Source organism: Anoplopoma fimbria, chromosome 11 (assembly GCF_027596085.1).
Source record: "Anoplopoma fimbria isolate UVic2021 breed Golden Eagle Sablefish chromosome 11, Afim_UVic_2022, whole genome shotgun sequence".
Lineage (NCBI taxonomy): Eukaryota > Metazoa > Chordata > Actinopteri > Perciformes > Anoplopomatidae > Anoplopoma > Anoplopoma fimbria.
Window position 1 is genome coordinate 16,086,523 of NC_072459.1, and position 16,907 is coordinate 16,103,429.

The 16,907-nt window shown below is 43.4% G+C and overlaps 1 protein-coding gene across 2 annotated transcripts in view; it reads left to right on the top strand.

The window, feature by feature from the left end:
• Window positions 1-16,907, top strand: part of plekhh3 (pleckstrin homology, MyTH4 and FERM domain containing H3) — a 59,719-nt gene that overhangs the window by 32,029 nt on the left and 10,783 nt on the right. For both annotated transcript variants that reach the window (XM_054607006.1, XM_054607005.1), the window contains exons 2-4: window positions 4,138-4,193; window positions 11,893-11,987; window positions 16,425-16,607. In XM_054607006.1, coding sequence (XP_054462981.1) covers window positions 4,138-4,193; window positions 11,893-11,987; window positions 16,425-16,607 — 334 coding nt within the window. The remainder of the gene's footprint in view (window positions 1-4,137; window positions 4,194-11,892; window positions 11,988-16,424; window positions 16,608-16,907) is intronic.

Consider the following 16,907-nt stretch of genomic DNA (forward strand, 5'->3'; position numbering starts at 1 on the left):
GCCTTTTTAACATGCATTATGTGTTGCATGGTGTCAAAGGCCTAGGTATTCTACACTAAAAGCATTGCCTTGTAGATGAAAGTAATAGCACCTAGAGGCATAACTTGCTGCTTATCTATTTACTGGACCCTTTTGTGTGCTTGCAACCAACCAGTGGAACACCACACAGAGATTTGCATGAAAACGTTGGGAACAGATATATTTCACACAGTTATTGCCTCAACAGAAATCTAACCGTACCAGCAGCCGCCAAGATAAGAGCAACATCTGTTGCTCAGGGGTATCCAGAGTGGGGCTGGTGTGTAGCACTCTCTTTCTTGGCAAACATCCCTGTCTTGGTCGTAATGTGCCATCTGCCTGGCACTTGGCGGTCAAAGGAACCCAACTGCGCTGCATATTCCCGATCAATATGAGATCATAGTAGCATGTCTCAATGTAGACGCCTGATGGCCCTTTCAAGTGAAGACGCAGAGATCTCCTTTTTTCTGTAACGTTCCCGGATACCTGATCCAGGATTAAGATTCCACTTTTGCTCCATCTGCAGCATTGTGCTCCTCTAGGTGGCTTTGGTTTAACGTTGGTTTATTGAATTGTTGATGTGTCGTTTGGAGAAGAGTGGGGCTCTATGAGATTATGACTTTAATTGAGGTATTGCGTTTTGTCCTGCCTTTTTAGCATCTCTAGAAGATGAGTCCCATATGACACTGCTGCATTTTATTCCTGGGGCCAGTTCAAATTTCTGAACTTGTTTAATTTCTACGCAATAATAAGTCCTAAAACAAAGCTATCTCTGTCATTGATGGCATTGCTTATGTATGGCAGTGCACAACTGGTTCATGTGAACTTCATACGGCTTCCCTGTCCTTAGAGCTCGTCTGCCCCGCAGTAGTGTTGCCTCACTGATTAGAGTGTTGGTTCTATTGATTTCTTGCTCATAAATATTCATAAATTTGAAATTGACTTAAAAAGCCATAAAATAATAGTCTGTCTGTATTAATGTGATTGATATATTTCCCTTTGAGGAACAGTCTTTCTTAATCAATCACAAGGTTATGCCTGTTCAGTTTATCAGATTACTTTTCAATGAAAGGAACAGCTTTATTGACTTATTGTTTACCTAGTAACCAGAGTAAACTGTCTTTTTTTTGTGTTTTAAGTCCACCCAGGTGTTCTTAGGTTATTGATTATTGATTCCCTGATGCTTACAGATAATCAATCCACTTCCTCAAATCCTGTTTTCTCTTTATCTGTGTCTCTGGTTCATGCTGGGTATTGTAATTCTATGTCAATAGTTCACGCTGAGCCAATAATCAAAACCACAGCTGAGCCATTCATAGCTAAGCTACTATCCAACTGATACTATTTGGCTTTCCATGGTGTCAATGGATGGGATGGTGCGTAGGGTTGCAGATGGTCGACAGTGAGTCCCAGGGAAATCCCCTCAAGGCTACGGTCCATCATTTAACCAGAGAGCTTCATCTCTGAAGCCACATTTTCAGAGAGCAGGTCAGACCGCCCTGGTTGTATGTGTGTGTGTGTCACTTTTGGGCTTCGTAACATTGAAATACTCCATTTAGTCGGCCTCTTTCCAGCTCCTGCCAGGGTTGACCACAGTAACCCACAGGTCTGGTGGAGTCTCCCTCACTCAAGACATCCAAAACCCTAACCACCATCTCCTGCACTGTTTTCCAACCAGCTGCCAGAGGGATGCCACGCTGCGTAGCATCCACAGCACCAAAGCCATAGACGACACCCTGTTCTTTGCCAGGATTCTTTCTCACTGGGGTTGGAATCATGAGTCAGTGCTGACGTTTGTGCAGGCTTGGCCCTCAAGAGCACAGGGCCATGTCAGAACCATTTCACTGCATGTTTACAGTCCTCATTCAAAGAAACTGCTCTCTAACAGCTGCCCAAACAGTCACACAGAGCTGAATGCCTCCAGTGTTGGGACAGCGAGGAACTAATTTTAGGACAGGACATCCGTCATTCTCTCTCTTTTTCTCCATGTTTCCACTGAAACTTTATTCAGTTTTTATCCAACTTTAAGTCACATTAACCAATAAACTACCACCACCTGAGTGTTACGGCATGCGCAGTCGTAAGTGTGGGCACGAGTATTCCACTGCATCCTGTTTCTTGGAACAAATGGGCACAGTCCGGCCTTTTTGGAGCGGGTCCTGTTAAACGTTGCTACTGCCCTCTGTCTTCATAGGTGTCACGGTACGCTGGTTTATATTTGGTTTCCGTTGCGTCGCTGCCTCACCACCTCCAGGCCACACATCTGGTCTTCAGACCGACACTGGCTGAGCCCAAGCATTTCCTCCTGGTTACTCAGCCTCCCAGGAGAGCTGAAGGGGGAAGAGAGAGAGGGAGAGAGAGAGAGTAGATGGGGGTGGGGGGGAGCGAGAGCGGAAGTCTGCCACGGAACGAACACATCACGGCATCTTTCCCTCTTTCCCTCCATGCTCTGCTCTAGTCTGGAGTGATTCATCCGCTGCCCGTCCAAAGGGAGAGCTTTTGCCAGGGCTCTGCATCGCACGCTATCCTCGTTCCTCATCCCACAGCCCATTAACTCTATTGGAAAGCTATTTTTCTTTAAATCGGTGCGTTTTGTCGAGACTTACTCCAAATATTCTAACTTGATCTTCCTGACCCATTAGTTTATTGATCCTCTGATTAGTTTATATCATGGAATTACAGCTTTGCAGTCGTTGACGTGATTAGTATTGATTTGTCATTTTCAGACATGGCTGCCTGTCTGAATGTTCTTCTCTGGGACTGCTGGCTCGGTTAAATCATTTCTGGCCAAGGGAGAGTTACCGTGAACACTCTCCTCCATTCACAAGGCGCTTTCTGACACTGTTCAGTTATTCTTGCCCGTCTGGTTTGACATTTACAGTCGGCTACCTCACCCTGAGTTAAACATTAGTCGAATCTCATTCCATCTGCCTTTTTTATAAATATCACACAGACTCTATACTAGCCTTTAAATTTGCAGTTCATGTTTTCTTTGTTATTTTTGAGCAATCCAAGAAGAAGCAGGAGACTTTGTTTGCAGGGCAAGGGCTATACTTAGGCTGGTTTGCCCAGTAGTAAAGTGTGGTGTGTGAACTGTAAGGGGCCCAGAGCTGACCTGGATAGAGTTTCAGGTAGGCCAACACCACCCGAGCCGGGCCGGGGCAGCCACAGGAGCTGGCTCAAGGCTGTGGCTCACAGAGACAACAAGTCAGGACACACAGTGCTGCCCCGCACACCAGGGATTCTGTCCAAATTGCACACAGGCAAGCTCTGATCTCTGATGGGGTTTTCCAAGGTCTTGTTGGGAATTCAGGGGCCTGAGCGCCGTGAAAGGAGACATCCTTCCCTATCCTCTGCTTAACAGGGGAGTCCTGGAATGAAAAGTTCATTGTTCAACCCATGAAATTTGATTTTACGTGTCTGCCAGTGGCAGCCCCATTTGTAGTCAGTGGAAGCACTAAACCCAGTTTCCATACAAAACTGACGTCCAAGAAAGGGGAAATGTGATTTGATATGAGCAGCTGGCTTACAGTTGAGATAATTTCTCTAACACTTAGCTCATCATTTGTGGCTGTGTTCATCAGATAATCAATGTTAGTACACCATCATTTTACCCAACAAGGTGCTGTTATACAACCCAGGGGCTGTATCTATTTCCTGCTAGTTTTCATCAAGCTTGTGACATACTTAACATGTGGATAGAAAAGATGAAGGCAACAGTTCCTGTTATGAGTACAAAGACTGGGGTTATTTTAAGGTTCACAACCTTCTCAGAGAAATGACTTATCTGAATAAAAGCCTTTTGGGGTTTGCTGGTCGGGGTGCATGCAGGCATTACACAAATGATTCCTCTGTTCCCCACTCCTATATTAAATGAGACTGTTTTGAATGCCATAACTCTCCCCACCAGCTCACCCCTTGCAAGTGAAAGCCAAGCATTGCAGGAACAGAGCAGCTATGTGCTGAGACTGCCAGGAACGGCTGCACGCTCTACTGTAACATGGCCACTGAAGGCAAACTACTGAGGGGATCACTTCAACCTGTCGACTAGCTCAGGACAGACTGCTGTTTGTGTTGCATTATCATCTATTTACCCCATTCTCTCCCTTCTGTTGACAGAGTCCAGCTGAAGTGACTGTTTCTCAACCAACTCGCACAGCCAATGGAACAAATGGGTAAGAGAAGTAGAAACAGATTTCTTTTTTTTAAAAACCTGAATTTTAGGAAGTAATTGTTCCTTATTTTGCTCATATACTTCCTCTGAGTGCCGGGGAGTTCTGTATCACCCGGCAGGCACATGCGTAAGTACAGGCCAATCACTTGATTTTCACTTCATCTGCAGTGTATGCTATCCCTCATGGGGCACTCCTCGTGTGTCTAGTCATGCCAAATGTGTCTAACCACAAATCCGGCCCGATGTGTGCACATACAAGCGTTACAGACTCGCATGTATATTGATGTGTGACATGTCATTTGAGCTCGCTCAGATGACATTTCCAAGCTGCAGTGGTAATTTGATTGCTTATGGATTCTGCCGCTGTCAGTTTTCCCTCATTAACCTCTTCACTGTTTGATTTGCCATTCGAAGGTTTGTCGCGGCTGTTGTTTTGGGGCCACATTGGCCAATCGTTTGTCAATCTTCAACCTAGAATGTTGTGATCAATTACAGGCTAACTCTGTCCAGCATCGGGATTGGCAAATCCAATCACTTTTGTGAGTTAGAAGTATGTATACTCAAACCGCTCGTTACAAGGAACCTCTATGAGTCTCTTGAATAATGCAATTCAAATGGTCATGTGGTTGACAAGTGAATGCTAGTGCCAATGAAAAGGAGTGATTCATGGATGGCTAGATCCAGACTATTAGTGCAGGGCTGTGATCTCAGACAGTGATGTAGCCAGGCTCTGCTCCACTCCATCGCTGGCATCTTGCCCTTATCACCCCCCCCAACCCCACTTCCCCCATCTGCAATCTCTCCTGTACATCTGCCGACTCACAGGCAATGAGTCACAAAGCTCGACTTGTGGGACTATCAGACACCACATATGAATAGACGAGGGTCTGCAACAATGCTCAACAAGAGAAGAGCTGCACCGGGACGTGGGTAAGGGAGCCAAAGAAGAGGCATTTGGTTGCAGTCATACAGGAGTAGCTCTCTCAAAAGGCTTGAGGGAAAGAAGGAACGGAAGAAGGAAGCAGGTAGGCAGGCTTACTGGACAGGGTGACTCAGCCCTAACTCAGCACCACTCCTAGAAGAGGTGTGGCTCGGATGTGTGTCACTTCTACATTATACTGGAGGTGGCCCCGGGCCACAAGGCCTAATTAACTACTGGTTTTGAAGGGAGTGTGTTAAAAGCCTGGCTGTAATTATCACACTGAGTGCAGAGATTAAAGAGCATAATATGTGGTCATTACCTGGCCAATGACTGGACACGCCCAGCACTTCAGCTCTATGGAGGGAAAGTCAAGCCCGGCTCTGATAAGTCGGACATTGTGACGTAGCAAATGGTTCCAACAGACAGGGCAGCTCTGGTTTACATTATTTTATTGAGCTATTGATTTGGACAGTCCAGAAGATGACATTAATCTCAACTATTAGTTTGAATAACGGCCCAAATGTGATGGGGATGAATGTGAGGGATTTACGTCTGTCCTACTAGACTGAGGTTAGTATGGTAATGCTTAGATAATTCATCGTGCTGCCAGCATGTTGTGGTTAGGGAAGGAGCTAGGCCGGCCTCCGTTAATACAGAGCGGTGGGTACAGACACATGTGAGTGTGAGCCATTTCAGGGCTCACCCTTGAATAGTTCTAATGGAGTATCACCAATGTATCTTGTATACAGTTTGCTCACATTGTGTCAAGTTCAATTTTGAAACTACCATGATTTGTGTGTGTTATGCATTTTGAGGCTTCCATCAGGATTTATATTACACAAACATAGCTGCAGGGCACATGAACAGTCGACTCTATTCATAATTTTTCCTCATATAATAAGAGTTATTACACACAGACGAATGTGATCAAAACATTTGGCTGACACTCAAGCTAGTGTACATTTTCAGCAACAAATCGGAAAGTTTTGTAAATTTCTTTAATATCCACATTTATTGAGAGACTTTTTTTTTTTTTTTTTTTTTTTTAACAAGATATACTTTTATCATTTTGATAACTGACATTGGACTCCATTAGCTTTACGAGATTGGACATGGCTTTAATTAGTAACCCAACATGTTTTTTTTCAGGGCATTTGAATTATTGATTGTTGTCAGGTTGTAAAACAGATGTTTAACAAATATAACAAAAATGTTTTTAAAAAAAGATTACCAACCCAAACTGTAGGGACAAATCCGGAGAGGCTGGAAACACAGTTTTCAAATGATAATATTAGTTTGGCCTGTGTCAGAAGTCCTGTAATAGATATGTTGTGTGTTTGCTTTGACCTCTCGCAGTCCCAGGAAGCTTACTGAAGGTGCGGGTGATGGACATATCTCTGCAGACAGGCGGCACGTGGTCTCTCCTGTCTGTCTCTCAGTCAGCATAAAGAGCCAAGCAGCTTGCTCCCTCCTGCTGTGCCCACACTCCAATCTGTACTACATCATCATTATTTTTTCATCCCTGCTTTCTTGACTCTCAAGGTTCTTCTCATAGCCGGGGCAGAGATACAGAGTACAAACTGTACCAGAAGGAAAGAAGACACTTGAGAACTTCTCCATCTCACTTTCTCACCGTTTGCTCCGTGCTCTTTTGTCATTAGCACCCCCTTCTTCTTTGACAGCTTTATACATTCTTTTTTTTTTTTTTTTTTTTTTTTTTTTTTTTTTGATGTGGCTGCCAGGCTGCAATGGCTGAAAGAGACCAATGTTTCAGAATGTATTTCATGTGTGTGAATGTATGTGTGTGTGCCAGAGAGAGTGTGGGCATGCATGAACCATGTGGATGTTTGTGTGAAAAGCTTAGAAGTGGGCCCCTGGTAATTGCCTGTCTGAGTGTCTGTTGGCCTGTCTGTCAACCATCACATACTGGCCCTGTTTACAATATCAGCAAATATAAAAAAAATAAAAGTTTGAATTCACTAAAGTCACACCATCAGAGTGACTTCAAACTAAGAAGTCACTTACTCTCAATCATAAAATATCTTGCCCATCAACACTCTCCTTCAGTCACAAACTCAGACTTCCTGTCAGAGACACTCCCCCCCTCCTTTTTCAAAACACTACTTTTTTTCCCCCTCTGCCTAGTTCAGAGTTTTTTGGCAGTGGTCTTGAGTAAACAGCGTATTTTTAGCTGGGAGGTCATATAGGCCCAGTCTTAATCACCACATTCCCATTTTCCCACCAGCCCAGCTTCAGCTAGAGGCCCATTGAATGTGGGGGAGGGGGATCAAGACTTTAGAGGAATGGATTTCTGCGAAGACGAACTGGTTTTTAGTGCTACAGTATGACCCACTGTATTTTATTTTAAACGAAGGTCGTCTCAGATAATGTTATTCATCCTTAGTGCTTTTTCAGATGTCCAATAAATGGCTGTCATTTGTGAACAGTTATATGAGGCTGGGCATCAACAGGGTTTGCTGTCCAGGCTCATCAGTCCCTGCTGAGGTCATTTGTTCGAATGCCTTTTGGACCAGACATTTCATCCATCGCATAAATCTCAAAGTGTTTCAGTGACACATCCACACAAGGGTCACTTTTGCAACTGTGCATGTTCTTGTGGTCACAAGGACCCGCTTTGTGTGCTGGAACATGTCTCCACTGTTTCCACTGCGGTCATCAAAGCCCGACAGCAAGGACACAACTTTTCTGACTTTAATTAGCGTCTCGGCATTTTGATTAGACCCCGGACTGAAATCAATTACTCATCGCTCCAGCAGCCACCACCAGACAGGCACTCGCAAACTAATCAACTCGTTGCGGTGCTCACACTTGGTGTTTTTAAGTGTGTCACCATTATTGTCACCATGAAAGGGCTGCAGACAATATGCTCATCAGCTGTGATGACCTGATTACAGTATGTACAGTAGGAACAGTCCATATGCTGTTAATTTGAGTCAATCTGCAGTTTAAATAATGCTGCATTCAGGCAAAGTCACAAGAATGGGAAGAACAGGAAAACCTCGCTTTAATCAGACTTGTGCGTTAACATATGGTTACCCGACTATTGGATTAGCTGCTTTTGTGCTGTTGAACATTCATTAACAAGTAAAACCAGTATAAACAAACTTTTCATAGCTCCTTTTAAATTATCTGGAGAGTTGCAAAGAAAAATTGATTAATCTTTCAACGGAAAATTCATCTGAAACTATTTTGATAAACAGACATTTTTAAAGCAAAAATGCATCACATTTTCTGGTTCCACCTTCTGACTTGTGAGGATTCAATGCTTTAAACTGAATATCTTTGGGCGTTTGACTGTTGGTCAGACTAAACAAAGCTACGGGAAAGCCAAGCTGGCATTTTTCACTATTTTCTGACATTTTAAAGAGTCGCAAGAGGAGTTGCCCTAGGTGAATCAGTTGTATTCGTGTTATGGTAACTGCCTGCTGTAAGGCTTGGCAGCTATTTTGCCAAAGGTTTGTTTACAGTACTATAGTTGTTTTCACCAAGAGGGAGATATTGTTGATGTCGGATATTCCCGATATCTCAGATTTGGAACTACGTGGTTAGGCTAGTGTGAACAATTTTGCAATTATTTTTTAATAGATTTATCATGAGCAGAGCCACTGATTCCTGAGATATTTTTGATAAATGAAAATTCGGCTTTCAACAATAACTGCAGTTATGAAAGAAAATTGTTTTATTTGTGAGCTTTTAAAGCTCTTGCTCCTGCTCATCTGTAAACAAGAAATCTCAACAGCCTTGAAAAAGCTTACTACCCAACCTGACCTTGTGTGCTTTCAGCTCTTGTTAGGACTGTGTGGGCGTGTACAGACTGCACTTGACTGACATCTCGCCTGTTCTACTGTTGATTTTGTCCCACCAGTTAGGGCGGGACAACGTACACCTTTATTACTCTTCCAAGTACATGGGATTTGGTGACCTCATGTAATTCCCAGTAAATCTACTGTGCAGTAATTTTGGCAGAACAATATTTCTAAATAGTTTCATCGGGATGGTATGACTATTTTTTACCTACTGTCAGCATGCTTGACATTGAATGATTAGGGCAACAGGTTTCTAAAATTGAGAGTAGAAAGAGAGAGTCCAGCAATACCTGAAGCTACTGTATACAGCAGTTGGCCTGGTGTTATTTGTAGCCCCGATGTCTTTAACTTGTTTTCTTTCACATACTTTTGCTATGTTGCTCTCTCGGTCTTTCTCTATTGACCCAACCATATTGTTATTGTGTTGTTTAGGTATAAAAGAGATGTGATAATGTATGTGTGACTTTGAGCAAATAGAGAACAAACAAACTAGTATTGTGACAATTAGTGATTGTTGATGTTGAATCTTCAGCCACATATCAGACAGTAAAAAAGGGCCTCCTTTGCTTTCACCATACAGTCTCTCACTTCTATACAGCGACTAGAGGACATTAACACTTACACATCTGCACAGGATGTAAATATATGCTTCAGATTTGTCAAATCTATGTGGTTGTACTTTTGTACTTCTTTTCTGACTCTTCTTTTCACGGCTTCTCCCTCTCTCTGTCTCCTTCTCTCTCTGAGAGAGCTCTATTCTCCGTGCTGTCTAATCCCCATGTCAAATTGTTTCCTGCAATCCACAGGAAGTTGCCCAGTGAAGGCCCCACCGTCATGGCCTTTGCTGGGACTTCTGGGAATGTGGGGGCGGTAGCATGGGGGGCTGGTGGGGGCTGAGTGGAGGTGGATGTTTTAGGGCTGCTGGACAGCTGTGGAGATCCAAAAGCCCCCATGTAAACATCAGGCTGCTTTTTAGAGCACAAAGATCGGACTGGCTCTGCTTGGGCAGCTCTTTTTAAAGGTCAGGCTAGTTTGTGATGCTAAAGGTCAAAATCTGTATATTTTCATCCCTCCTCCTTGTCTTTGTGGCCTAAAAGAAGCACTTAAGTATTCTAGAAGTATTTCAGGTTGAAGATGGAGGCATTTTAGTCAGGGTCTGTTCAGCCGAATGGCAAAATGCCTATAATTTGTAGAAATCTGCACACATGAGAGCCAAGTTTTATTTTGAACTCAAAGAATATATCTCCAGGATGTAAAGCCATGTGTACCACATGACTTCTTCAATTAACTGTACATTTGAAAGTCACCTCTTTAATCTGTAAGCCTGCTGGTTCAAATCCAGCAGCTTGTTTTGATGTTGGTGTATGCTAAATTGCTAAAAGGATTGCTTTTTATTGCTCTTGACATTTTGGATGCAAGCCCATTACAGACAATAACAATAATCCAAGGAACATATAAACACCTGCACAGCAGGCTATATTCTCCAGTCGAAGCATAGTTTTTCCATAGATCTAAATCCTCTCTCATTTGGGCTACATATAGATTATCTCTGCGTGTATGTCTCCGTTATGTAGCCGGGGTTATTAACAACCTCAAATAAGAGGCGCCGTGACATATCTGTGTTTATTTTAATGCCTATCAGTGGGGTCTGTTGATGCAGGGACTGTCAGACGTCCCCATAGGCTTCTGCTGCGGGCGAGCCGGCTTAGTTATACAGCCTGACTGAGTATAATGTGACTCCTTGAACCAGTTCACATTCACATACAGAAAAAACGTCCTGCAATATAGAGTTTCACAAGTCTGCACATTAGCTTAAATTAGAAACTAAAGCCAATCAGTTAGGATCTACAACAGCAAATACATTTATTAACATGTATGCATTCAAGCATAACAGGCACAACATGATAAACCATGGTATAGACAGGATCAGGTCAGCAGCGTACACAAAGTGAAAGGAAATGGCTTCTGCAGTCATGTAAGCTGAGTCAAAGCCGATAAGGCTATATTTGGACCCATTGATTATTGCTGGCTTCCGTGAGGAGGAACCTTCCTGAATTATCAGGTCAATAAGGACGTAAATCAGCTGGCGAAGGAGTAGGTAACAGGAGGCCAAATATCCCTTGGAGGGAGGGCTTCATTCATTTCCTAGGCAATGATCCCAGCAGGAAGAGGTCAGGAAGGAAGGAGGGGTTTGTCACTTGTAACTCAGATGCTAATTAGACACAGGAAATGGAAAAATAAACGAGCAATTAGATAAATAAACGAAGAGAGATAAAACCCACAAACACTCTAATAGACTTTACTTGGGCTTTGGACTGAGATAACAACGTCTGAATTGGTCCACAACCTTGCCTGACCAGATGTTGAAGCATCATTGTATATGGAGGTAGCTGCAGATGTGTTCGTGAGGCACTAAACAGAGAAAGAAAGGACAGCGGTTCAACAGATTTACAGATGTTTTTGATGTTTTCTAGTTTTAACTATCCCAGGCTGTGACCTCTTGAACCTTCTGCCTTCCTCTGACCGGTGAGAGCTGGCTGGCTTAGAGTCTGGCCGGCGTCACTCTGTCACGTTTATTTTCAGTCGCTCGCTCTGCGCGGCGGCCAAAGTGATAAAAGAGAGGCAAGCTGTCCACAGTGGCGTGGTATGTATCAGTGTGTGTGTGTGTCTGTCTGTGTGTGTGTTTGTGTGCTTGCGTGCTGCTAGAGAGGGAAACTGGGAGAGCGCTGGAGGACAGATATTCATGGCACTTCTTCCAGTCCCCCCTTTGTGACCCCCACCATAGAGTATCAGAGAGGCTAGTAGTTGGCACAGTGTCACATGGGGGGGGTTCCACAGCCAACTGTGCGTCTCCGGCCCAATTAGCTATCCAATGGGAGGGAGTAGTCAGGGGAAGACTTGAGTTGAGAGGGAAGCAGTTATTTACATTCTCTCTCTGCTCCTCTACACAGGCACACTGTCTCAGAGGTGTCTGAAGAGATGAAGAATCTGATCATCGAGAAGAATAAGATGGGCCTGGAGGAAGACCCTGAACTGCTTGTCAAAGGTGAGTCACATGACCGCTTCATCGCCCGAAGACATCTACCTGCCATGTTCAGTTGGGGTGAGAATTGTCATTCGGCTGAAATAATGCTAATGCTAAACATTCAGCGGTTCCAGCGTCTTGAATGCAAGATTTTTTGTCTTTTTATATATATTAATGCAAATCGAATATCTTTGCGTTTTGGACTGTTGGTTAGACAAAACATACAATTTGAATACATCAGCTTGGGCTCTTGAAAGCATCTTTCACATTATTTTTCTTTTTACACTTTACACTATAAACATTTAATACTACTACTTTGTCCCTCAGTTAATAAATGAGGTCTTTGCAGGGCTTGGTTGATGCAGTGCATCACATTACGTATTGCATATATATGATTACCCTAATTATCTCCTAATACGTCATAGCTCCATGCTGGGCTGTCTCCCTGAAGCCAGCTCCTCTCTGACCACATGTGGCACAGCTGCTCCCACTCTCCCCTCGTCCCTCTGTGTTTTAATGAAGGGATTGCTACTGGCATCAGGAGCGCCATCTTGGGTGTCTAGTGCTTTTGAGGAATGATCTCATAGGATATTTCTGTGTGAATTTTTTTTCTTTTTTTTTTTTCCTGGCCTGCTTCTGAAAGGCAGCAGCAAAATGCCAGCACTTGGATATGTTACGTCCTGTTTGGAATGGCGTTAGTCAGATTGCCTAATTCTGACAGCAGTTACTATGCGCCCCTGGCTAGTGCCCCTCCCTTACTTCTGCCCCCTCTCTGCCCCTGTCTCAATGTTTGAGGAGAATAGTTTCCCTCCAAAACAGAGGACAGCTACTTTCGTTGGGCCATTGATTGTCACTTGGGATTCATCCTTCAACCGATCACACTATTACAGCCACCACAACATCTCAGGGAGTTAGATAATCCCTCTTCTTTCCGTGCACAAGGATATGTTTCAACAGTTCCTCCATTCAAATAAAAAGAAATCAGCAGCTGAGGCTGTATACGGGTTAATACACCCCAGTATCTAAAATAGGCCAGAAACATTGCAGATATAGACCAATGATGGGAGGATGAATTGTAAAAGCCACTGAGTGCTGACAGGAAGATATGTTAAGAAGACATGGGTTTATTGACATATCCTTGATGATAATGATTCAAATGAGCTGCATGTTACGTAATACAGAGATTCTCATGCTCTGTTTATCCAAAAGGGGAAGCAAAGTTTAGTCAAGAGTTTATTGTACAAAAAAATAAAGTTTGGGTCCATTTATAATTCATAATATGTAAAAAATATGATTTAATAAAGATCCATCTGACAACATTAGCAGACCTAATAATCTTTGGTTGTCACCACTATTTATGTAAAAAAAAAAGTGTAGACTTTGACAGGGCAAGGTCCTGATTTTAAACGGTATTTACAAACATTTTAACAGGAAGTTAATGTTTTGGCTTTTGGTTCAGGGGCTGACTTGAAAGTTTAGTTTTTAAAGAGGAAAATGTTTGCCTGAAGTGATAGTGCTTCAATTTGATGTTCCTAAATAGGTTAAATCAGTGAAATGCCAGCATGCATATGCCTGCGGCTCTGTGCATGATCACATTTCAGAATTGAACTTTGAAGTGATGGGACTTTTCATTACAATGTCATATGAAAATTAATGGAGCAAACATACAGTACTCCGAGAGTGACAGGAGGTTTGCAGTAAAGAGATGGAAATGATGAGAGAGAGAGATTGTTTGCACTATCTGTGTTTGGGGGGGCAGGGCATTAGGGGTCAAGGGTCACAAATGAAACAAATTAAGGGCGAGCCGTGGCCCCCAGGGGAGACATTAGCAGGCCACAGAGATGGGATCCAGATGGGAGACCATGGGAGGGGTGTACAGGGTACCGTGCTCCTCTTTCTCTCCCTTTCTGTCTATTTCCTTTTTTGCCTTTTGTTCATCGCACAGTTTAAAGTTCCCAAAAAGAGCAGCATCTGTTGGACGTCCCATGTCTGTGACAGAGGCATCGAGGTAGCAGGCATGCCCTTCTCTCCAATGTCTCTCACCCAGTCAGCTTGTCTGCCTCCACCGTCGCACATCCAGTCTGTCAGCAAGCTCAGCCAAACTTACCTCAAGGTTTTTATTTATCCATTTCACGATGGGTTTTGATGCTGTGCCCCCCTGATGTGGTGTTAAATACCTCCAGGGATTTTGCTTTCGGCTATATTGGGTGGGTTCAAACTCTCCACTTATATCATATAGAAGCATTCTTAAACAGGAAACATAGCCAGAGAGGCTGAGCCTTCGCCCCCCTCCTCTCTCTTTATTTTTATTTTGGAGTTGCAGTGGAGGCTTTTCACTGCTTGGGAAAACCACTTTGAGACAAGGAAGAAAAAAACAGGGTGAGAAGAGAATGGGGGAGATCAAAGTACATAGGAAGTAAGTGAGAGCAGAGGGAAGAAAAGAGGCTGACAAAATGAACGCTGTCTGACAGGTGGCACACAGCTTGCTAACCAAAGAGGAAGCTGCGTACTGGCGTGGCGTCATTGTCGTTTTCACGAGGTAGGAAGCTAAAGGTACTTTGCCTAATTGTTTCTCTAAAACCACTCTCAAATATGGATCCACAAGCCATATGAACACACATGCAGCCACCCAACAAATGGCACACGTCAGTCTAAAGCATTGACTTGCCCCTTCAGCTAGTCCCACCCTGCCTAGAATAGAACCAGGTGGCCTGCTTTGGCCCTCTGCCAGCCTCTCCCTCAGCCCTCTGGATGAACTATGACCCCTACCAGGACTCTTCAATCCTCCTCTGTCTTGTTTCTCTCCGGAGGGCATCTAGACAGAACTCTTTCAAACTAGTTTATTTATCTGCTCTGGGATTAAATATTTATAAGGAACAATTTGCACACGTGACTGAGGGGGGGAAAAGAAGTTCACTGCTGTGGAGCAGTGGATCTGGGCTGTTGCAGTCTTTCCAAACCCTCAGGACATTGGGAACACAACAGTCTTGCATAGTAGAGCCAGGCCTGGCAAGGCCAATGGGCATGCCTAAGAGCTAGCTGAAGGCATGTCTGGTTTACTCTCTTTGTATCTCTCTGTCACACTGTTCCAGTACATCTCTCTCTCTATTGCCTTTTCTCACTCTGTCAACCTCTAAAGTGGTAATTATGTTGGCTGCATGCAGGCCTTAATGCCTATGCCATTAGCTGGCTGTATTTTTATCCCCTAGCATTTACCCCAACAAGGGAGTCTCATACAGACTGCTGCAAACTTTATGGACAATTACATGCCTTGGGGATTATTCTTAGTGAAGACATGGTGTGGGGGCACTGGTTTAGTAGCTCCATTACTAGCCCACCTACCAGCCAAACCTTTCAAGGGAAAAGCTTGTCCTGGTGTGTAGTTAATGTGTACATAAGGCCTTGTCTGAAGGCATAGTAAAGGGTGTGCCAGAAGTGTGGATTATAGGTGTTATATTTGAAATTCAGAGCATTACTATAGAAGCAAACAACTATTTGCTTTGTAAAAAAAAAAAAAAAAAAAAAAAAAGATTGAAGTAGCTCTCCCTCTGTGTCTTTTGTCTTTACGTAGCCGGTCCAGCTGGGTGTGCATATTAGTCTGTGTGAGGCCAACTGGGTAGCTAACAGCTGACCCTCTGCACTGTGCCCATCTTGCGGTTACAGCTGATAACGCCGTCCCGACCCTAAGGCTTGTTGCGGAAGTGTAACGCCCGCTAACCGGTTCCGCTCAGGCTAACACTCATAGCTCTGTCAGCATTGTTGCCGTTGTTTGCACTGTTGGTAATGTTGAGAGCCGTGTGGAGGTAACCCCTCAATCATAGATATGCTTCTGTTGAATTAAAATGCATTTTCTTTACAACTTAATTGATGCTGGCAAAGATTGCCCCAAGACTCAAAGCAGGTTGTAATAAATGCAATAAGTTGCTTTAACTTTGACTTTATTTTGTTAATTAAACTAATGGTGTAAAGTATATTTCTCAAGGGTAACGTTTCATAAAAAGTATTTGTTATTCATACCAAAACTAGGGTTTCTGCATAAATATTTATAAATTTCAGACTATGCCCGGCCCCAGTGATGTATGTGCTGCCATTGAGAGCTGAAAGTTAGTTGATTCATCTGTTATTTTCTCGATTAGTTGTTTTTCTCTATAAAAGATCATAAAACACTGAAAAACGCCCACCACAATGTCAGATTTCTAGATCCCAAGGTTCAAACAGCCCAGAACATTAAGATATTTGGTTCCCTATATCTACAACAAGAATTTGAAACCATCAAATGTTTAACATTTTTGTTTTGAAATTTACTTAAACCATGTAATAATTATCAAAAATCATGCTCATTCATTTTCTGTTCTTCCATGAATTGTTTCATTAAATAATAATCATGTAAGAGCCACTGTGTTTTTTTTATTTTGAAGTTGACCTGTCATATGACACATGTGCGTATTTTATTTAAAGGGTGGCTGTTACGGGAGGTTCGAGGAACCTGGATCAAGCAGCGTCGGTACTGGTTTGCGCTAAGCCAGGACTCCCTCGACTACTACAGTGGACCAGAGAAAGGAGCCCGCAGACTGGGAACGCTGGTCCTCACCAGCCTCTGCTCTGTCATCTGGCCAGACAAGCAGACATACAAGGAAACCGGTGAGGAGCTCAGCTGACTCATGCTCATGTATACGTGCCCGTACTCTGTGTAGAGTCCAGTAAGACCTGTGTTAATTCCCTATGCGTTGTTGTGATCATAGACATTTTTGATAAATTGTCCAGGTTTTTTTTTTTATATGTGAGGGACTTCATGTGCTTCCCTTTCCCTTCCTATATGTGCTGTCATTCTGAGTAAGTTTGGGAAGCCCCAGCTTTTTTTGGTCCAAGATGTGGCACAAAGTTGGTCTAGAAACCTCACTTCTGAGTAATCAACAGGGGCTTCCCGCTTCCCTTTCTGGG